Raw genomic sequence first — 23,318 nt, forward strand, 5'->3', positions numbered from 1 at the left:
GTAATCTTCCTCCCTCAGCTGCTAACTGTTACTTGGATCAGTCCAATCCAGTCTGATCTTTCCTTGCATGAAAAACAACAACAGCAACAAAAACAAAACACCCTGATTATGTTACCTAAACTCAACAACCACTTTTGATGTTTACGGCTGGATATTGTTTTGAATGGCATTTTGAGCTCTAATTCATTTCTATAAATATTAGTACTAATGGAACCATTCCCAAAGCCAACTCTTTAGACAGGAATTGGACTGGACTGTAAGACAGAAAATGATACTGGTGAGGAGTGAGCTTTTTGGCTCAAATAGACACAAGAGACTATGCAGGCAGCTCCTGTCTGGAGGCGAGATGAGAAGGCAGAGGGGGACAGGAGCTGGCTGAATGGACACGGGGAATACAGGGTGGAGAGAAGGAGTGTGTTGTCTCATTAGGGGAAGAGCAACTAGGAGTCCATAGCAAGGTGTATATAAGTTTTTGTATGAGAGAGTGACTTGATTTGCAAACTTGAACTTAAAGCACAATAAAATATATATATGTATATTAGTATTGACAATGTCTTGACATCAGAGGGCTAGTTGCTATAATAATATTAACATTAGACATCTCAATAAACTGATCATTTTTATATTTTATACTATTTGACCTTTGTAAAGCCAACAAGATTCAGGATTTGAGGTCTAAGCCACTGTAGAGATTACATCAGCACCCACCCCTTGGTAGGTTGCGTTGCGGGAGAAATTCACAAGGAGCCCAGATATGTTTGCCTTATCCAGCACAGCACAGGAGCAACTGGGCTCTGTGGTGTCCTTTTATTGCCTAATGTTTAAATACTCCCAGTGAAATTTATCTGGTTTTAAGTGAATTGTACTTTTAGCTCTGCTATTGAGATGCAGTGTTTTTCACCCCAGTAAAGTGTTTTCATGTCAAAAATGAAATAGGAAAATATTTAACCATGGTCCATGTGATAGGCCTCATTTCTATAACTCTTCTGGGTGCTTGAAACTGAGATTTTAATCTAGAGCAAACCTAAAATATCAAAATTCTTTTTCCAGTCTTAACTAAGACTTATTTCACCTAGATTTTGTTTTGGGGACATTAAGAGACTACAACCCCCAGCTTTGCTCTCTTTATTGCGTAGCACAATCGGCAGATAACCAATCATCTAGCTTCAATTATCTGTTGTAACTACATTATATGCAAAAAATACCTACATCATATCTACTGTGTAAATTCAGATCTCACTACTGGAAGCTCATTCTTCCCATTGTCAGTTGCATTCTCTGTCAGATCTCTAAGTAAGCAAGCCTTGTATCAAGGTGGCTAAAAAAAAAGCCTTATATTCACTAGTTGAGGCCTTTGATCTGTGTCTGTAATTGGAAGAGAAATGTTTAAGATGACCCAAGCCTCAAAGGTTATATTGGTATACAGAGTAAGGGATGATTGCTATGTGATTGGAAATTTTAAAAGATACCATTGTTGGACTTCAGTATTAATGGGCCAAAAGATTATATCCCATGTTGTAGAGAAAAACTTGAACACTATTTCAAGTTAAAACAGAGAGGTTTATTAAGGGTTTAAAACTATTGCAATTGGGGAACTAGGTAGCCCACTGAAAATGGAGCCAGATAGTCCCAGGGCAGTTTTGTTATACAAGTATCCTTATGCGGTAAAAAGAGGAACCAAACCATAGGGAGGACAATTACAGGAAAATCAATGAATATTGTAATAACCACACTCTGATTGGTTACTGATTGTTAATAGTATAGTTAATGATTACAGAGAGTTTGACAGGATACTTACGTGTATTTTCTTTTTCTCTCTTGCAAAAATACCTTGTTGGCAACAGCAGCCAGACAGCACTCTTCCTGAATAGGTGCATTTTGAGGGATGCAGACAGTCACTTGGTCAAGACCCCTTGAGGCATATGGTTTCACATCCTGGTTTTAACCACTGAGGAAAAACATGTTTTTCTCAAAAACATAGCTGTTAGTCTAGAAATCCAGATTAAAATTAGGCCACATGGTCAGCACATTAGGCCTCTGTCTCACTGACGGCACTGAAAGTTGTCTTTTCCTGAGACACCTGCACCCACTTTTACTTTTAGAGGCCCACTGTTTTAGAGTAAACCTAACTAAGATTAAAATGCTTTATCTTTTGATAGAATTTTTACTGCAGTGGCATATGGAGCCATGGCCATTGGAGAAACACTTGTTTGGGCACCTCAGTATTCCAAAGCCAAATCTGGGGCTGCACATCTGTTTGATATATTGGAGAAGAAGCCAACCATAGATAGCCACAGTCAAAACGGGAAAAAACCAGTAAGCACAACTACGGTTTTGAATGTCTACTTATTATAAATTGTACATATACATGCTTTCTAAATAGAAACTTCAATGAAGATATTATTTAATAACTTTGCAAAAGACAGTATTATAATAACATAAAGAATTAATTACATAAAATAATTGTTATGGCTACAAATGGAAAAAGGGAGCCTTTTCTGAACCAAATGTTCACCTGCACTGAAATATACAAATATTTATTTTAAAAAAAATACATGCTGTTAGTTTATTTGTCGATGTCATGAAAATGTCCTGATTTCTATATTGCATTTTATTTAAGCAGCAACAGTTTTAGCCTTGGATGAAGATTTGCATTAGGGTATTTGTATTTATTCACTAATAATACATGAATGGGAAACCCTGGTGCTGTAGTGGTTAAATGCTACAGCTGCTAACCAAAAGGTCAGCAGTTTGAATCCACCAGGCACTCCTTGGAAACTCTATGGGGCAGTTCTACTCTGTCCTATAGGGTCGCTATGAGTTGGAATCGACTCGATGGCAGTAAGTAGTAGTAGTAGTAGAAATATATGCATGTAAGAATGTCCTGCTACTTCAGACACCATTTTTCATGGGAAATATATCTACAACCAGAAGAAAAACAAGGGAAATATGTTTATTAAATTGACCCCTCACACACACACACACACACACACACACACGCAAATTTAGCTACAAACTATAAGAGCAAATATTTAAAAGGAAATAATGGTATAATACCAAAACAAGCCTCTTATACTTTAAATACACATTACATTTTAAGACCTTTCTAGATATTTTAAATTTAAAAGTAAGAACAGCCATTAGGTCTACACTTAAAAGAAATTTTCATTTAAAATCATTTTCCTCTAGAACGTCAATATTAGAATTGTATGTCTGGCAGTTTAAAACAATACATTATCACTAGAGCTACGTACTTGTTAAAAGGAATGCCAATTGTCAGTGTCAGAAATAAAAAGATCTTGACGTTCCCAAAATAGAATGCTCAAAATACACAGCAGAGTCAAAACAAGATTTCATACTTGTCTTTTGGAATGTAAAGGATGTAAGAAGCGATTTATTTATGTGAAATCTTATGATTTAGGTGTATAATAGTATTCCTACTCTTATTTCTTTCTAAACATTGTAACAGAGGAATTGAATGTCTCATGGACATATGTCCTTATAGAACTATATATAATCATAGAATATGGAAATGTTTCTTATAAAGACTATAAAATTAACTTATTTAATATGAAAATGCTTCTAAATATCATGCTCTGTGATTTTAAAAATCCAGGACTCTGGTAAACCAAAATTGGTAAATACTCCTAATTGTTGAAGCTAGGTGATAGGCGCATGGCAGTCCATTACATTATTCTCTCTACTTTTATACATGTTTGAAATTATCCATAATGTTAAAAATAGTAAGAATAAATCTAAAAATGTATTAAAGTCTAAAAGTGTCCAAGAATATCTCCCTGCGGGTTGCCAGAAAAAAACAGTGCATACACAGAAAGAACTGCGTTCTCCACTTTCTCGTGATACTCTGTTTTTTTAATTTTTTTTTTAAACCTTTTTTACACAAATAGTACTCATAGAGGGGAAAATACAAATCACTGGATAAGATAAAAGAATAAAACTTTTCTATTATTATAGTTAACATTTTGGCATATATTCTTCCAGAATTTTTTTTAATTTCAGAACTCTTAACCACACACCTTCACATTTCATTTCTTTAATAACAGACTAATGTCATCATCAAACTTTTTTTTGTTTTGTTCTTTTTTTTTTGGTGTTTCTCCTCTCCACCTGCCCCTGCCTCCTGCCTATATATTGGGCTCAGGATAAGCTGAAAACGGCTGGAAGGAATACATTTGAAAGCCCAACCACCACAACCATCACAAACACACAAGAAAGATCCATTTATACCTTCTTAGTTTGTGTTTAATCTAACAACAAAAATACTGTTAAGTGCTTGACTACTAGCCAAGAGGTTGACGGTTCACACCCACCCAGAGGTGCCTCGGGAGACAAGGCCTGGCAATCTGCTTCTGAAAGGTCTTGAAAACCCTATGGAGTAGTTCTGTTCTGCACAGATAGGGTCCCTATGGGTCAGAATTACCTAGATGACAACTAACAACAACAACAAAAAGAAATTCATAATACTTAAAAAGCAGTTGATTGGGGGCAAGTATGAAATTCAAAAAAACCTAGAATCTTATTTAACAAATACAAAAAGGAGAAGATTAATCATCATTTAGTGATAGCTCTGAAAAAAATCTTTTCAAAACATCCCTGGTGTATGTAAATATTGGCTTACAAATCACCAGCCACTAAAGAGATTGAAACAGAGAATGAAAACTAAAATTATAGGCAAGTGGCAGTACCAAATAATGATCAATTGAAAATGAAGATAAATCAGATTCCAAAGATAATGTATATTAACTATAAAACATGGTGTAATTTACAAAAGAATTATTTATACATATAGTTTATGAGGACCCCATCTATTCTGAATTAAGCAATAAAGTTCTATAAAGCACAAATCAAATAATTAAAGATATATTTATTCAGAGCTGCTGGTCAGACAGCTCAGCCACAGAACAGACTGTGTCTGGGTACTGAAGAAACCTGTGAGCGAAGCCAGTGGAACCCAGTACTTTGCAGGGACTTAAAATCCAGTAGTGAAGATAACAAAAATGATATTTTATATTTTTATTATTTATATTTTTATTTGTATATGTAATAATTGGAAACCCTGGTGGCGTAGTGGTTAAGTACTACAGCTGCTAACCAAGAGGTTGGCAGTTCGAATCCGCCAGGCGCTCCTTGGAAATTCTATGGGGCAGTTCTACTCTGTCCTATAGGGTCGCTATGAGTCGGGATCGACTCGATGGCAGTGGGTTTATGTAATAATAAATTAAATACCAACAAAAGTGACAGAAACTAAATGATACACAGTAAGCAGCTCTACAGAGATGAATGTGATAATTAAAATTTAAATGGTTGTAGACAACATGCCCAGTTTTCAGAAAACGTTCAGCCAATGAGCTACAGTGTGCTACAACCTTTCTTATGTCACCCTGCTAAATGCTGTCAACTTCCTTTCACAGGACGCATGTGAAGGGAATTTAGAGTTTCGAGAAGTCTCTTTCTTCTATCCATGTCGTCCAGATGTCCTCATCCTTCGGAGCTTATGCCTCAGTATCGAGAAAGGGAAGACAGTAGCATTTATTGGGAGCAGTGGCTGTGGAAAAAGCACTTGTGTTCAGCTTCTGCAGAGGTTCTATGACCCCCTGGAAGGGCAAGTGGTAAGACTGAATTTAAATCCTGCCATTAGCTGTACCATTCTTAAACATTTACGTGGGTTCAAGCGTCCTTACCAGTTTGGTTGGGACAAACAGTGCAGAAATTTAAAAAAGAAAATTCTCTATGCCAGTCCTTAACTAAGAGGACAAGCAAACAAATAAACAGCAAATAAATAAATAACAAGACTTTCAGTGGAAATACAAAAGTCCAAAGATTTTCAACTATGATGGCAGTAGAAATTTTTATTTTTTAAGCCATGGAATTTGTTTAGATTCTGGGTGTTGGGAGACAGGTGTAATGTCCACTTTATAGTTCTTTCTTTATTCTCTTCTGATTTAAGACAAAGATAATAGTTTCATCCATCTCCTTAGTTCAGGCCTCTTGCTGTTCCCACTGGCCATACCACCACCACCACCACCACCACCAGCCCCTCCACACCTATCAAAACCTTATGCATCATTACGGCTTATTTGAAACAGCTAAATTGTGCCTCTAAATCTCAAAAAAGATGCAATCTTTCCTTCCTTTGAATCCCAAGAATTCTTTTTCTTACCAGCACTTATTTCCCCTATTCTGTATTCTGATTTTCTGTTATCCTCTCCCCAACCACCATCACACACTCACACACACCTCCTTGTCCTATCTTGTCTTCCCCACAAAAACTCGCAAACCCCTTAAGGGCAAAGGTGTCATATTAGTCCTCATTCTGCTGCAATTTACAGTCTCTTTCCACATCACAGATTCTCAAAGAATCTTTGCAAAATGGAATGGGCCAAAAAGGCTCCCTTGAACTAGGTAACGTTCCTCTAACCATTTAAACAGATAACAGCATAGGATTCTCCCCTTTTTAAGCCCTCCAATGGTTTCCTGCCTAAGTTAGAACAAACCAGAGTCCGTACAATCAACCAATGTCTTTTATTACCTGACACTTTCTATTCCTGAGTTTATTGAGTTATTTGTTAGTGTGTTTATTGCTTGCCTCTTTCCACTAGAGTATAAGCTTCCAAAAAACAAACAAGCAAACAAACAAAAACAGCTCAGGGGCAGTGTCTGACCTCCTCCAACCTCAAAAGGGGGAAGGAGAATCAAGATCAACAGCCCATGGCTGATTCCCATGAGGCAGAAATCAGATATGCCTCCTCTTTCCGCCATCTTTATCAGCTCTGACACCAGCCATTCCTCACACAACACTCTCTACTTCTCTGCTAGGTTCAGTAGTTCATTATAGTGGCCACACAGAACTCACAGACCATACTCTAAAACAATTATGGGGTTTATTAGGAAAGAAACAGTTACAATTCAGGCTCAAGAACACTCAGGATGCAATTATCCCATCAGGATAGCCTCTTCCCAGATGTGCTCTCAGGCATGCCTCTCCCTGGCCCTCAGTCTCTGCCCAAAGGCACTCAGCTTTCTTTTTCCATTGGGCCAGGAAGCCCATTGCACTGACTCTTGCTGCCAGGTTTCTCCTGCTGGTCTCTCCTTCCTTGGTGGTGGTGGGCTCCTCCTCTCTGCTCTGGAATTGGCTCTCTTTTAAGGCAAAACTGACCAATCCCCTTGGTAGGCCACAGTTACCCTATCACACAATCACCAGGGTGGGAGTTATAAGACCATGGCTAGAAAGGCCACACAGGGAAGTAATTAATTGCACCACAGGAGGGCACAAGCTTTGTCTTCTTTATCACTATTTTCTCCATGCTGAGGAGCCCTCATCATAGTAGGTATGGCTGGCTCATCAAATATAACTGAATGTCGTTATATGCCCATGTGACTAAAGATAGCTACGTGCAGAATGGGGCCCTGGTGGTACAGTGGTTAAGAGCTCGGTTGCTAACCAAAAGGTCAGCAGTTCAAATCCACCAGCTGCTCCTTGGAAACCCTATCTGGCAGTTCTACTCTGTCCTGTAGGGTTGCTATGAGTCTGAATCAACTTGACAGTAATGGTATTTTTTTTTTTTAATGTGCAGAATGACATATATCTACATGTGGACTATGTATCAATCTGTATCTTACCGTCTAATATAGATTGGAGTCCTGTTAACAGTGGAGAAGGTGGTTAATCTTTTTCCATCTGACTTTAGAAACAGATCACAAGCCTTACTCCATACTCCAGGCAGGTCTCTAGAATATGTGGTCATGCCTAGAAAAGTCAGGTGAGTTTAAGAGTCAGTATGCTAGTCAGTTTCATGCTGTTTGCTTCTATAAAATAGATGATTTACGAGCCTTCCTTGGGTAACATGACACTGACATGCCTTGAATTCCTAACCTTCTTGTTATGATTTGTGTATGTTTGAATATGAAGTCTTTACAGTAGACTGTAACATGACACAGTTGTTGGATCTATACATACCATTCTTCCTTCTGCTTTTGTCAGCTTTTTGATGATGTGGATGCAAAAGAATTGAATGTACAGTGGCTCCGTTCCCAAACAGCCATCGTTTCCCAGGAGCCGGTGCTCTTCAACTGCAGCATTGCTGAGAACATTGCCTATGGTGATAACAGTCGTGTTGTGTCATTGGACGAGATAAAAGAAGTAGCCAACGCAGCAAATATCCATTCCTTTATTGAAGCTCTCCCTGAGGTGAGAAAATGTCTGAAATGTTGAATTACAAAGCTGTCAAGAGAACCTAAGTAGTTACAGAGCCTCGGTGATTGTTTTTATGTATTCCTTGGGTTGTACAATTTTATTAATTGCCAGCATCTAACTTTAAGAACAAAGTTTAACATTTTTGTGTGATTTTCTTTTCCAACACCAAGACCAAAATCATATTACTGTTCACTGGATTAACATTTACATTTTGATTCTTTACCTTCTCTCCATCTACCCTCTACTCTTGTCCATACCACTGTCATCCTCCTCTGGGCCACTGCAGTAGTCTCTTCATCTGTCTTCCTGCTTCCAGCCTTGCTCCTCTATAATTCTTCCTCTTCCCAGCAACCAGAAAGATCCTTGAAAAAAATTAATTAGATCATGTCCCTTCCCTGTTTAAAACTTAGTCTTGAGGATCCTCTGAGAAAACACACCAGGGTGGATTCCCCCAAGTCCCCACAAGTATCACACAGTGACCGCTTTCAGTCAAGCTACACCATGGCTTCTTGACTTGGACTTCGACCACTGGAGCCACCCTGAAACTCCTCCCCTGGGCCAGCAGGGGTTCCCCAGAATACAGGTGATTTAGGATTAAAGTCTTTCTGGTGAACCCAGGTTCATATTGAAGGAGCCATTACCCTGTGAGCATCCCATAAAAAAGGTGATTTCAGGTCACTAATGATGCCAGTGCATTCCAAAAAGTAGAGTCAAATTTCAGTTTAAACAGGAAAGTATAGAACTTCAGTTTAAGTATATCTGACAATGTTTTTAGGTCTCTGTTGGAGCTCCGATAGCACATTGGTTAAGAGCTACAGCTGCTAAAAGGTTGGCAGTTTAAAATCACCAGCTGCAACTTAGAAACCCTTTGAGGCAGTTCTACGCTGTCTTATAGGGTTGCTATGAGTCAGAATTGAGTCAGTAGCAACGATTTTGGGTTTTTTGGTCGACTAAGGAGTCTTGGTGGCGCATCGGTTAAAGCACTTGGCTGTTAACCAAAAAGCCAGCAGTTAGAACCTACCATAAGCTCCATAGGAGAAAAATGTGGCAGTATGCTTCCTTAAAGATTACAGCCCTGGAAACCTTACAGGGCAGTTCTACTCTGTCCTGTAAAGTCACCGTGAGTAGGAATCGACTCAGTGGCAACAGGTTTTTTGTTTTGTTTTGTTTACTGGCACACTACTTATATCCACTTTTATAATCTGTTCTGCTTAATCACTGGGAAAAATCCTGAATTTAGGTTTCATCCAATTTGTGAAACTTACATCTTCATGCAATCAGAGAAAGTGAAGAAATGCACAGTGATCTCTAAGCTAGTTTTGGATCTTCTTTGGCTACACCAGAAGAATCCATGTACGATTTAAGTTAGAATGGCAGAAAGGACGACAAGCCCATTATCATCCTCCCCCGACTCCAATTTTTGGTGTAAGATTCAGTCTTCTAATTTGAATGGGTACTTTGCATTGTGTGGAAATAGATGACAGTTCTATCTAATTATCCTGCCCTATGATTCTGAATTTAATAAAATTTATTTTAGGAGGAAGGGGCCGAGCCTGTTGGAACCCTCAGATAAATTGCAGAGGAGATAGATAAAGTTTGTTTTCTTTGTAGAGCATTCACTTCAGAAATTACTAGGCTTTAGTTGTTCAGGAGACTGCAGAAGTTAGTAAAAATCTGAAACTTCCTCTTGAACATAGAGTAATTCAAGCAAATAGAAGAAATGATGAAGCAAAAGAGCTAAACAGAAGATTTCAAAGGGCAACTAGAGACGAAAAAGTACTATAATGAAATGTGCAAAGATCTAGAGTTAGAAAGCCAAAGGGAAGAATATACTCAGAATTGCTCAAGCTGAAAGAAGTGAAGAAAAAATTCAAGGCTTGAGTTAAAATATTGAAGGATTCTTGGGAAAATACTGAACAACACAGGAAGCATCAAAAGAAGATGGAAGGAATATACAGAGTCACTGTAACAAAAAGAATTGGGCAACATTCAACCATTTCAGCAGGTAGCATATGATCAAAACTAATGGTACTGAAGGAAAAAGTCCAAGCTGCATTGAAGGCACTGGCAAAAAACAAGGCTCTGGGAATTTACAGAATACCAGTTGAGATATTTCAACAAACAGTTGCAATGCTGAAAGTACTCACTCGCCTATGCCAGGAAATTTGGAATATGCCAGCTACCTAGCCACCCAGCTGGAAGAGATCTATATTCGTGCTCATTCCAAAGAAAAGTGATCCAACACAATGCAGAAATTATCAAACAATATCATTAATACCACACACAAGCAAAATTTTGCTGAAGATAACTCAAAAACGGTTATAGCAGAATATCAACAGGGAACTGCCAAAAATTCAAGCTGAATTCAGAAGAGGACATGGAACAAGGGATATCATCATTGATGTGAGAGGATCTTGGCTGAAAGCAAAGAATACCAGAAAGATGTTTACCTGTGTTTTATTGACTATGCAAAGGTATTCAACTCTGTGAATCATGACAAGTTATGTATAACATTGGGAATAATGGGAATTCCAAAATACTTAATTGTGCTTGTGCAGAACCTGTACATACACCAAGAAGCAGTCATTCGAATAGAAGAAGGGAATACTGCATGGTTTAAAATCAGGAAAGGTGTGCGTCAGGGTTGTATCCGTTCACTATACTTATTCAGTCTGTATGCTGAGCAAGTAATCTGAGAAGCTGGACTATATGAAGAAGAATTCAGCATTGGGACTGGAAGAAGCCTCGTTAACTACCTGTGATATGCAGATGACACAACCTTGCTTGCTGAAAGCATGAGAACTTGAAGCATTTACTGATGAAGATCAAAGACCACAGTCTTCAGTATGGATTACACCTCAACATGAAGAAAGCAAAAATCCCCACAACTAGACCAATAAGCAACATCATGATAAATGGAGAAAAGATTGAAGTTGTCAAGGATTTTATTTTACTTAGATCCACAAACAACGCCCATGGCAGCAGCAGACAAGAAATCAAAAGATGCATTGCATTGGGCAAATCTCCTGCAAAAGACCTCTTTAAAGTGTTCGAAAGCAAAGATGTCACTTTGAGGACTAAGGTGTGCCTGACCCAAGCCATAGTATTTTCAGTCACATCATATGCATGCAAAAACTGGACAATGAATAAGGAAGACAGAAGAAGAATCGATGCCTTTGAATTACGGTGTTGGTGAAGAATATTGAATATACCATGGACTTCCAGAAGAAAGAACAAATCTGTCTTGGAAGAAGTACAGCCAGAAGGCTCCTTAGAAGCAAGGATGATGAGACTTCATCTCACGTACTTTGGACATGTTATCAGGAGGGATCAGTCCCTGGAAAAGGACATCATGCTTGGTAATGCAGAGGATCAGCCAAAAAGAGGAAGACCCTCAACAAGATGGATTGACACAGTGGCTGCAACAATGGGCTCAAACATAGCAATGATTATGAGGATGGCAGGGACAAGGCAGTGCTTTGTTCTGTTGTACATAGTGTTGCTATGAGTTGAAACTGACTCAACGGCACCAAACAACAACAACAGTAATTCAGGCAATCATAGAGCAAGTAACTTGAAAAGCAAACTTTGAGATTGTGAAGTAGACACATTTGTCATAAGGTTATGTCACAGGTTCTCAGTACCACTCTGCCCAAAGGTACCTCCTGAAGATAGTTAGATATGAAGAGAAAAGCAATTAACTCAGGCTTCCCTGGGGTATTATAACGACCAGCACTATAATCATGTGCTTCGTCTTCTCATGATGCATCTACAGATCCACCTTTAGGAGGCTGTACACTTGGACTTACTTTCTCAGTGGAGCCGATTCATCTACACATTCTTGGCTGGGTACCGATGCAATGTTTTCATCAGACACTGGGAAGGGTTACTAGGAAGCAGTGTGAAACCTTGGAGGAAAGCAGAGCCAATGGGACAATCTAGAGAGCAAGCAGAGGTGTGCATGAACCAACTGAACTGATCAGTCATGATTCAGGGGACCACAATGGTGTCAGGATATGTATGAAATTTCCCTTGCTCTTCCATAGAGGAAAACACCAGAGAAGGGGGCATTAGTAAGTCAGGAACCATGGAAACACTGTGGATGCTAAATGTCACCGCTACGGCCTGAAAGGGTGACTAGACTGTCTCAAGATGCAGGCCTAACATGCTGAGAACAGCATCCCAGCATCTGAGTAAACTGAAATGTATTCTTGGGCTTTTTTTTTTTTTTTTTTTTGCAAATAAATGCTCAACGAGAAAGGAGTGTTTTCACACCTAAGTAGAATTGTTTCATTTATTTATTAAAGCATAAATACAAAAAACCATTGGCAAAAATAATTTCAGTATACAAATCCACCTCCACTAAGTTATATTACCTTCTCTCGATCACGGGAATTTAACAAATTTACTGAGGGTCAAAGTGAAGTTACCCAAGGCTTTTCTTGTTGTTTTAAAATACTTTAAATAGTAATTCTGATCTGGAAATAGAAGGTAATGTAACTTAGTGGAGGTGGATTTGTATACTGAAATTATTTTTGCCAATGGTTTTTTGTATTTATGCTTTAATTCGAATAATTTCTTTTAGAAGCCTAATGGCAAAGGTCGCTGCTTGTGATCAAACCAGATATGTAAATAAGATGGTAGTGTTTACTGCTCGTTGAGCATTTATTTGCAAAAAAAAAAAAAAAAGCCCAAGAATACATTTCAGCACTTGTTGGGACACAAATTTTCGAGAGTAGCAAAATTTGAAATATTTAGATGGTTCTCGCCCACAGTTGCCATGCTAATTTAAATAACCAAGCCTTGCTTTCTTAATTGCATGTTCCTGTAATAGAAATACAACACACAAGTTGGACTGAAAGGAGCACAGCTTTCTGGCGGCCAGAAACAAAGAATAGCTATTGCTAGGGCTCTTCTTCGAAAACCGAGAATTTTACTGTTGGATGAGGCCACTTCAGCCCTCGATAACGAGAGTGAAAAGGTAACATCCCTCTTGTTTCTTCTCAGAATATAATACCAAATATGAGTGTGCAGTATCATGGACAGACAGGGTCAGTTTAGAGAAAGAAAGGTCTGGAAAGAATGTGGTCACAGGGTCACCAGCATTGTTAGAAGCTAGTGGGGAGGTGGGAGAGAGTTGAGACCTCAGATTCTGGAAGGGTTTTCCTACTTGAATTTGTCTCACTATCAAAAGGGGACAAGTCTTGAAATGTTTCTCCACTGCAAGAAAACGCCCAAGAAAAATCACTTTCCTATTGTATGAATCTTATTCCAAGGATGCCATACAAATTAATAAGGCAACCTACATGTGTTAGAGGGTGGTCTACACTGCAGTGTCAGTACAGGCTAGTTACTCTACCTCATTTAAGCAGGACACAAAGAAGCAAAGTGACAGTACACGTACACTGCAAGCTCATTCAATGTTTAATTTTGGTTTGTCCCCCTCCCCTAGCACTTTCTTGCACATAGTGGGCACTTACTTGTTAAATGAACATTGCTTAGAAGAGTGCTAATCATTAATATTTATTGAGTGCTTATTATGTGCTGTTATCTCAGTCCTCAAAACAACTTGATGAATTAGCTTCTTTTATTATTAGCATACCCATTTTACAGATTAGGACACTAAGGTTTAGAAAGCTTAAATAACTTCCTTCAATTTAATAGAGGGTGACCTAAGAGCCTGTGTTGTCTACCCCCATACAACTACTATTTGTAGATGAACATCATTCTTGATTCCCAATGAAAGAGTAGACTATGAAAGCAAGAAATATGACTTTTGGAATCAGACAAATCTGGGCTATAATCTGGATTCATCAGTTACTAGCAGTGTAGCCATGCGTATGGCCTGGATTCTTGGAACTTCAGTGTCCTCATCAGAAAAAAGGAAAATACCTTCACCTTACAGAGTTATTCCAAGGATTTAAATGAGATAACCATCCTTGGAACATTTATATATTCAACAAAAACTGGTTTTTACCCTCCATTCAATATCTTCTATCTAGCATTAAAACCTCATTGTTGGCTGGGGTGCTTTTTAAGGCAGTACACTTTACAGCCAACTCCTACCCAAAAAAAAAGAGAGAAAGAGAGAAAAAGGAAATGAGGTAAATAAATGAGACAATTCTACTTAGGTGTGAAAACACTCCTTTCTGGCTTTGAGTTTGGAACCTGTTAATTACCACTTACTCACATACAAACAACCAATTCATTTTTATTGAGTTGTCACAGAAGCTTTCCCAACTGGAAGTCTTACTTGATGTGTCTCTAATTACTTTTTCCAGATGTCTGTTGAGCAGGGTGAGTATTTCACAAAGTAGGGCACTTTCCTTGGGGATAAGCAACTAAAACAAAGTTATTAGATTACCTTGATTGCTTTGGCTTGCACAAGTTTCTTAGCATCTAAGCAGAGGTAGCGATCACAGGTCTGTCTCTCTTCCAGGTGGTACAGCATGCTCTGGATAAAGCCCGGAGAGGGAGGACGTGTCTAATGGTGGCCCACAGACTCTCCACAGTACAGAATGCAGATTTGATAGTAGTTCTGCACAATGGGAAAATAAAGGAACAGGGAACTCATCAAGAGCTCCTGAGAAATCGAGACATGTACTTCAATTTAGTAAATGCACAGTCAGTACAGTGACACAGTTTGAAAGTTAGCACATATTTTGATCTTTGTGTAATGCAAAGAAAGAGTGCTTAGTAATTATTTGGCCTGCTGTGATCTCTTGTTACTGCGTGTATCAATACCTAGAATCATGCTACTCAAGTACGAACACGTTCTATTTACCTACCATCTTCCCTTCCGATTTTTAAAAGGAAACAACAATTTGTTAAATTCCCGTGATCGAGAGAATGCCTGTATCCCTCGCTTTACAGAAATGTTCTAGCACGTTGTTTGTAAAGCAATTTTCTGCAAAGTGGCCTTGTTTTCCCATCAACATCTGCTAAAAAACTGGGAGTACATTCCCACCAGGAAAAATTATCCAGGTAACTAAGTTGAATGGTTTTAGCAAAGAAAAGGTAAGATACAGTTGGGCTTGCTCCACTGAAGGGAGAACCACTTTGATTTGGAATTTCCAGGATTTTGTAGCATATATTCATCCCAATACTTTGTACTAGTCTCTTTTCTCCAGACCACAGGAATTTCTCTCATTTCAAAACAGATATCCACTCTTCTCATAACTCTGCTTTATCTCTTTGTTGGGGGATAGGAGGCATTGTGATGTAAAATTTCGGCCCAAATTAGGTAGCTGTCTCCCACTTCACCGGAAGTGAAATGTCTGAATGACCCAATCTTAAGATTCCATTATTCCAGGCTTGGGTTTGACAGAGCAAAGCAGCAGCCTATTTGTACATATAACACGTAAAACAAGAGGTACTTTTATTGTAGGTGAAAAATTAAAAATGCCTTTCTCTATTATTATTCTTCAATCAAATAATTTTGTTCGTGCTTCATTTTACACAATATATGGATGTTAAAAGCCCTGTGTAAATAACAATACTGACACACTGAGTCACGTTTTCCACTTGCTTAAATATGTGATTTTATCTGTTGATGTTATCTTTATTCTTAATTGTGTTTTCTTCCATTTACTGTGACACCTACATCCACCCTCTCTAAAGTGCACTCTGCCAATCATCTGAAATGCTGTGGAAAAAAATTGCAAACATTTATATATTATGCCACCTTTTTAATGCAAATTAAAAATAGGATTGGGGGTTGTAACCTGATGAATGTTTTTGTTGCCACTTTGCTGTGCATGAATATAGAGCTCCTGGTAGTATCTCTTTCCAAAGTACCGTGGGCAAGAGGAAAAGGGCAGCAGGTTACAGATACCCTTAACATCCTGTGAGCAGGAGAAGAACCTCAGGCTCCAATTCTCTAATTCCTCCTAGGATAGCAAGTACCTGCAGTGACTACTTACCCCATGAATCTATCAACTTCAATCTCATGTGCTCTGAGACTGCGCCTGTACATTATAGGTTGTACCTCCAGATGTCAGTAAAACACTTTCCTTTCTAATTAATAGGCCATTACCTAATTTTTACTCCCTTTTTTTTTTTTTACTTAAAAAAAAAAAAAGTTAAAGGATGTTCCACACGTACCATTCTCTTAAACTAAGCCCTGTCCACAGGAGACCCAACCACCATAGTGAGAACTGGGTCCTAAGCAGCTCACCAGGACCTGCAGGCTATCAGCTGAAGAAGGCAGAAAGTAAGCAGAGACCGGCTGCTTTTTAGGGACTGCCGCCATTTAAAACTTTAGAATTGCTGTGCTGTTCTTCTTAAAATTGTTTTAAAATATATCAATTTAAGTAAAACAATGGTTCTAATGGAATTACAGCATCTTGTTCCCAAGACGATTCCAGGTAGCTGTGGAATCATTTACTTTGATAAGCTCAGGTTCTAAGAATCCTTTTAATAATTTTTTTTTCAAAATAAACATTTGCACACACAGCTTGTCAGTTTTATAAGCCTGATGTTTTAACTTCTAGACTTCTTCTTCAGGCAGAATACTCTCTGTGACTGAAAAAGGAGCTACATCAGGGACTGAGATTTTTGTCTGTAAAAATAAAGAAACGAAAACGTCCTTTAGCAGATTTGAATATAGGTTTAAAAAATTTTTTTTACAATTTTTTTTATTGCAGTAAAATATATATAACATAAAATTCGCTATTTTTACCATTTTAAAGTGTGCAATTCGGTAGCATTAATTATACTCGCAATGTTATACAACCATTTCCTATTTCCAAAAACAATTTCATTGCTCCAAACAGAAACTCTGTACTCATTAAGCCCCTGGTAACCTCCAATATACTTTCTATGTCTATGCATTTGCCTATTCTAGATATTTCATATAGGTGGAATCATATAATGTTTGTCTTTTTGTGTCTGACTTATTTCACTCAGCTTAATGTCTTCAAGCTTCATCTGTGTGGTACACTTATCAGAACCCCATTTCTCTTAATGGCGGAATAAAATTCTATTGTATATACATTCCATATTTTGTTTATCCTTTATTGCTGAACACGTGGGTTCTTTACACCTTTTGGCTAAATGAATATTGTATGAATATTGGTGTCCAAATATCTATTTGAATCCCTGTTTTCAATTGTTTTGTAATTGAAGTCAAATTGCTGGCTCATATTCTGTTTAACTTTTATGTGTGTGTGTGTGTGTGTGTGCACTTTGGGTGAAAGTTTACAGCACAAAGTAGTTGCTCATTCAAAAATTTATACACGTATTGTTTTGTGACATGGTTTGCAATCCCCGCAATGTGCCAGCACTCTTCCCCTTTCCCTTTACACCCCCGGTTCCCCGTGTCCATTTGTCCGGTTTTCCTGTCCCGTCCTCCCTTCTCACCTTTGCTTTTGGAGAGGTGTTGCCTGTTTGCTCTCATCTACTTGATTGAACCAAAAAGCACCTTCCTCACCTGTGTTATTGTTTGTTTTATCACCTGTCCAATCTGAATAGGTGTGTTGCTATGATGCTGAATAGGACATCTTCCAAACTTAAGATGTCCAATCTACTATGATGCCTGGCGATCTATTTGTAAAAATCGGTCAGTGAAAACCCTATGGAGCACAACAGTCCAATCCCCAACCAATCATGGGAATGACACATGTTTGGCCAGCGTTCTGTTCTGTTTTGCATGGGGTTGCCATGAGTCAGGGGCCAACTCAATGCCAGCTAACAACAACTACAGCATAAATACCTGGCCTAGAAAATCCTAAATACAGTGAACACAGCTGTTCAGAAAGGCCAGAATCCATCAGAGAGTCATCCCTTAAATGTTAGTATGTTACAGCATCCCTTAGCCATGCGATGATCTTATTCTCTGAACCACTCTTTCTAAGAGAAGAGGTTGTTCAGTGAGTCTTAAAATAATCGAAATACCAGTGAGGATACCACAGAACTACAAAGAGCTGAATAGAAACATTTTAACAATTGTTTATCCTCTATCTATTGATGGACACAAGGTTAAGGTACGGCACAGATGTTAGAGGGAAAAAAAAAAAAAAGAAAAACCACGTCACGCCTGTTTTATAACTAACCCAACCAATCTCTTTTATATCTTGCCACTACTTAAAACAAGCTGTGGTGTGTTCTAATGTTAAGTCAACTTGGGTCAGACCTAATAACCTGGCTTTCAGCCTACTCTGTGTCAGCTTCATAGCATGCATAGAGGTGCTTTGCAGATGACCTACTCTGTGAAAATATTTCATAGGTTAGCGTCGATCTATGTTATTCGTTGTTGGTTTGGGTCTGAGCTCTTATTTCAAGAGGGTTTTATGAAATGGGATCACAGATAGATCAAAAATTTCACTAGTCAAGGCAGAAAAATTCAAAGTGGGAGAAAAGAGGATAGTGATTTCCAGCCTTTGTTTCCCTACCAATAGTAATAATTACCAACATTTGGAAAGCTTATTTAAAAACCGTACTTATAAGAAATGTATGGATCACCCAAATGTCTCTACACAGTACCTCAAGTAACACAACTTGCCCTCTTTGGGTAAAACCACACTGATGAAGCCTGTATTACTTTCCTGTTGCTGCTATAATAAATGACCATAGATCTCGTGGCTTTAAACAACACAGATTTACTACCTTACAATTCTGGAAGTCAGATGTTCAAATCAGTCTCAGTGAGATAAATCAGATTCTTTCTTCTGGAGGCTCTAGAGGAGAATGAGTTCCTTGACTTTTCCAGTTTCTAGAAGCCGTCCATGTTCCCAGGCTCACATCCTTCTACTCCCTGCTTCTGTGTTACATCTTCATTCCATTTGTTTCCCATCAACACATCTCCTTCTCTGCCTCTGACTCTTCTCTCCTGCCTTACTCTTACAAAGACCCTTGGGAATATATACCCAGATAATCTAGGATAATCTCGCCATGTGAAAATCCTTAACTTAATCACATCTGAAAAGTTTCTTTTGCCACTGAAGGTAACATATTCACAGGTTCCAGTGAAGAGGACATGGACAACTTTGGCAAGCCATTATTCAGCCCACCGCAAAGCCTATCCACTTAAATTCTTATTCCATGGAAAAAACAAACCAATTTTCACAGATTTGCATTGAATAAAAATTCAGAGACCCCTGGAAACACCTAGCCATCATCATCATTCTGTACAAAGAGCACAGAACTGGCTTAAGAACTCATATCTTGCTTCCAAGCCCTGTGCTTTCTGCCTTGCACCAAGCTACCTATCATCCTTCCTGAGCTAGAGCCTGAAATGGATTTGCCTTTCTCTCTTCACTTTTTGCTACTGGATTTGATTCCACTGTTGCTATTTCCTTTTATCCTGAGACTAGATTTATTAAACAAGTTTATAATAATTTTTACTGTCTTAACATCATTGTTCTCTTTCTATAGGTAATTTTGTGTGCTAGCAAGTAAAAACAGCACCCTTAATACTGTAAATGTGAGTTTTCACATACCTCACATGACCCAATGTACACTTTTGAATTTTCCTGAAACGGTTTTAAACTACTGCCTCTAATGATGGCTAACATTTTTTGTGAACATTTTCATATAGGTATGGGATAAGTACTTTATGTACATTGTCTTATTCGGTCCTCACATTAACCCTATAAGGGTACCAGTTCCTGTCAAGTCAATTCCAATTCATGGTGACCCCATGTGTGCAGAGTATGACTGTGCTCTACAGGGTTTTCAAGGCTGTGACCTTTCAGAAGCAGATTACCAGGCTTTTCTTCCAAGGAGCCTCTTGGTGGGTCCTAATCACCAACCTTTCTGTTAGTAGTCAAACACTTAAACATTTGTGCCACCCACCCAAGGACTCCTCCTATAAGGGTAGATGTTATTAATATTATCCTTTAAAGAGAAGAAGACTAAAGCTTAAGGAAATTAAACAACTTGTTGAGAATTGGACTCTGGGATTCAGACCCTTGTCTGCCTAACTACAGAGCCTACAGTGTCAATCCAGGCACCAAGCTGTCCACACATTTATGCAAGCAAAAGGGCTGGATGAATTGAGGGTGCAGTCTTTGGTCATGGGGATGCACTGGGTATGAGGATGAAACCAATGTTTTGGCAGCAGCTACACGGTCTAATTAAATTAATCAGCCATACCCAAAAACACTCTCTGCATCTGTATCACTGGAACAGATTAAATTTAGCCCAAGAGGAGCTCTGTTCTTCCTTTAGTGTTTACTTACATACAAGTGTGAATTTAGGTACTTTTTGCATGAGCATTCTGGCCCAAGAAAAAATGAAAAAGAGGCGCATTTCTTAAACAAAAGCATAGTTTAGCATCTGTGACACTAATGTCTATGGGAACATGCTGAAAGTGTCCACCAAGTGTATTTAAGTTTGTTGGACATGCTTTCACAGCAATTAATGCTTAATTATCAAGGTTCCATTTATTCCAGCTGAAACTGTTTTTCCTTTTAAACTTCTTGAGGATCTGCTTAAAAGAAACATTATGGTTTATTCAGATTTCAGAAAAGCATGTTAGACAATTAGGTGTTAAAAACTATAAATGAACGCATTCACTGCGGCACTGAACTGAGGGAAAGAATGGACTAGTGAACTGATCTGTTTTTGAAGATGTAAATAATGGAATGCTATTATTTGTAAACCATGTAAAACTTGTTATCGAAAAAGGCGTTTTGTTTGACCATCAACTGTACTACAGCACAGTAATGTAACACATGGCTAAAATATTGTCCGCCCAATTGAAAGTTAAGAAGAGATTCAAGGACAAAGGTTGATGTGTTAAATTAGAAGAACTCTGGACAATTGGGAAGCAAACAGGGAAGAAAAAGAAGAGAAAAAGCTATTTGAAAACACTCAAACAATGAAGACTATAATACACACTAGAAATCAGCTTAGGACTAGAAGGAAAAAAGATTCTATCACCAAATCCTCACCAAAAAAAAAAAGAAGTGCAAATTTAAATTCCTAATCCCATGGCCCCAAAGATAGGAAATTTGGGCAAAATTGGATCGTTGCCTACATGGGCTTCATAAATTTCTTTAATCTGTAATTCTTCGAGCTAAGTCTTTCAAGAAGAGAGGGGTTAATGGAAACCAAAGGAAAGTGAGAGCAAGAGGTGGTTGTGGAGAATCAGCACAAGGTCAACAGCGCTCCCAAGGGTAGGCAAAGGAGAAAACCTCCAAAGTAACAAGAAGGTAAATGAGTTTCGATTAAGTAATAACTCTGGGAAATGAATACCGAGAAACTTGGAGAGAATTATAAAATGGAATAATACTGGTACCTAGTAGTAGTAGTAATAATAATAGTAACAATAATAAAGTGATATAAGTTCACATTCATTGAACACTCAGTTACCAGGCACTGTGAATGAGCATTACAGCTATTAGTTTACTGACAATAGGATAGACTCTATTACTATTTAAATTTTACCAAATGCAGAAAGTGAGGCACAGAGCAGTTAAGGAACCTGGCCAAGGTCAAACATCATGGAAACAACAGAACGAGGATTCAACCCAGAAAATCTGATTCCAGAGCGCACACTCAGCTAATCAATTTTCCCTCAAAAATGGAATTGGAAACCAATTTTTCCCCGAAGATGCAGAGAGTTCTATGAGATGTTCATATAAAAAACAATTCCCTCCTCCTTACACTGCAAAAATGCAAAGGTACATGGTTCCTTTTTGGTTAACATGCTGCCGTGAGGCTGGATTTTTTCTGCCTGCGCACACTCTGAAAAAAAAAAACCCAAAAACTCTCATAGACAACCCAGTTACAACTTGGAAGGATTAGAAATGCAGCTGCTCTTGCCATAGCGTGTTTTCCTGGCAACTCTCCGGTCTCCTCTACCTTCAGACACACACACACAAACGGAGGGAGGGATTAGACCCTGGTATCTAGCCAGATTGTCCCTCACTGTTGAATCATCCCTGCTATCTTTATTTTCAGGGTGTTTAACATAACTCTTTTGTTCTATTTGCAACCCACATGCCGATGCATCATTCCTTTATTTAGTTAAGATAAAAAAGATCTTGATAGCTGTATCATGCAAAAACCAAGATCCATTTACAAATGTAACTGAGGAAACCAGTAACTTAGGCTTTGGATGAAATGTTCTCTAAGGCCAAGTCATCAGAAGTGGTTCAGGTATGCTTAACTATACTGACACTCCTATTAGTATGGAATGACTTACCAAACATTGTAAATTCAGGACTGCCTCAAGTTGTTTTACAATTAGTATCTCTAATGATGGACTCTAAAATCCTGTATATTTCCGTATATTGGCAGAAGTCCTTATGACAAAAGCCTAGACAAAATTAAAGGGTTTGGTGTGATCACTAGTGAATTATATCATAACCCAGCACAGACAATATAACCAAGAGAGACACAAACCTCTCAAAATTTTGATCCATATACTTCTGAAATACAAGGGACAACATCCCATAGTTTTATGTATTGCATTTCAAGTTGCTCCTTCAGTAAAGCTGGTCATCTTCCTAAAAACTCCACAGTCAGCCAAGAGTTAACCTTTCTCCTTTCTAAATGCTACTTGTTATGAAGGTAGATTATAAAGCCAAAGGTGAAAGACACTTTCTATGACTTACTCAAGTAAAATCATTCTAAAATTTGTGCCCCTTTAGTGGAACATATAACTAAGGACCCAGTAGCTCACCTCTAGCCCTCCATCTGGAGTTGACTGACAGGCATCAGAGAGGTGTCCAGATGAGCATATTTTTCAGAAAAGGTCTACAGCCTGCACCAGAGTGCCAAAGGGGTTTGTTGACCAAAAACAGGTTAAGGTACTGTTCTAGACAAAAAATAAGAAACCTGTGTCCAAAACCAGCAACTTTATATAGAGAATTCATGCATAAGATTTTTAAATTGAGCATGGGTAAAACATTTAATAAAGTCCAATAAAAGTTAATTAATTTCTCTGTTGCAGTGTAGTTTAAAAAAGACATAGAGTTTTGTCTCCATTTTTCAGTCTTACTGCAGTGTGGTCTGAATTTCCTGTGTATAATAAAAAGAAAAGCTGTTCGTTTTCTAAAGCCTGTTTAGCACCATCAATGGGCTCTTTTAGTTTGTTGTACTCAACAGAATATTTAACCATACTTAATACTCCTTAACTTTATTTGGAGGACAATCT

General features: G+C 38.3%; 1 protein-coding gene across 1 annotated transcript in view; it reads left to right on the forward strand.

The window, feature by feature from the left end:
* ABCB5 (ATP binding cassette subfamily B member 5) overlaps positions 1-14,852 on the forward strand; it is a 112,021-nt gene extending 97,169 nt beyond the window's left edge. The window contains exons 23-27 of the mRNA XM_049894288.1: positions 2,160-2,316; positions 5,433-5,630; positions 8,003-8,209; positions 13,050-13,196; positions 14,655-14,852. Of these exons, the coding sequence (XP_049750245.1) occupies positions 2,160-2,316; positions 5,433-5,630; positions 8,003-8,209; positions 13,050-13,196; positions 14,655-14,852 (907 nt within the window). The remainder of the gene's footprint in view (positions 1-2,159; positions 2,317-5,432; positions 5,631-8,002; positions 8,210-13,049; positions 13,197-14,654) is intronic.
* The last annotated feature ends 8,466 nt before the right edge of the window (positions 14,853-23,318 follow it).

Source organism: Elephas maximus, chromosome 8 (assembly GCF_024166365.1).
Source record: "Elephas maximus indicus isolate mEleMax1 chromosome 8, mEleMax1 primary haplotype, whole genome shotgun sequence".
Lineage (NCBI taxonomy): Eukaryota > Metazoa > Chordata > Mammalia > Proboscidea > Elephantidae > Elephas > Elephas maximus.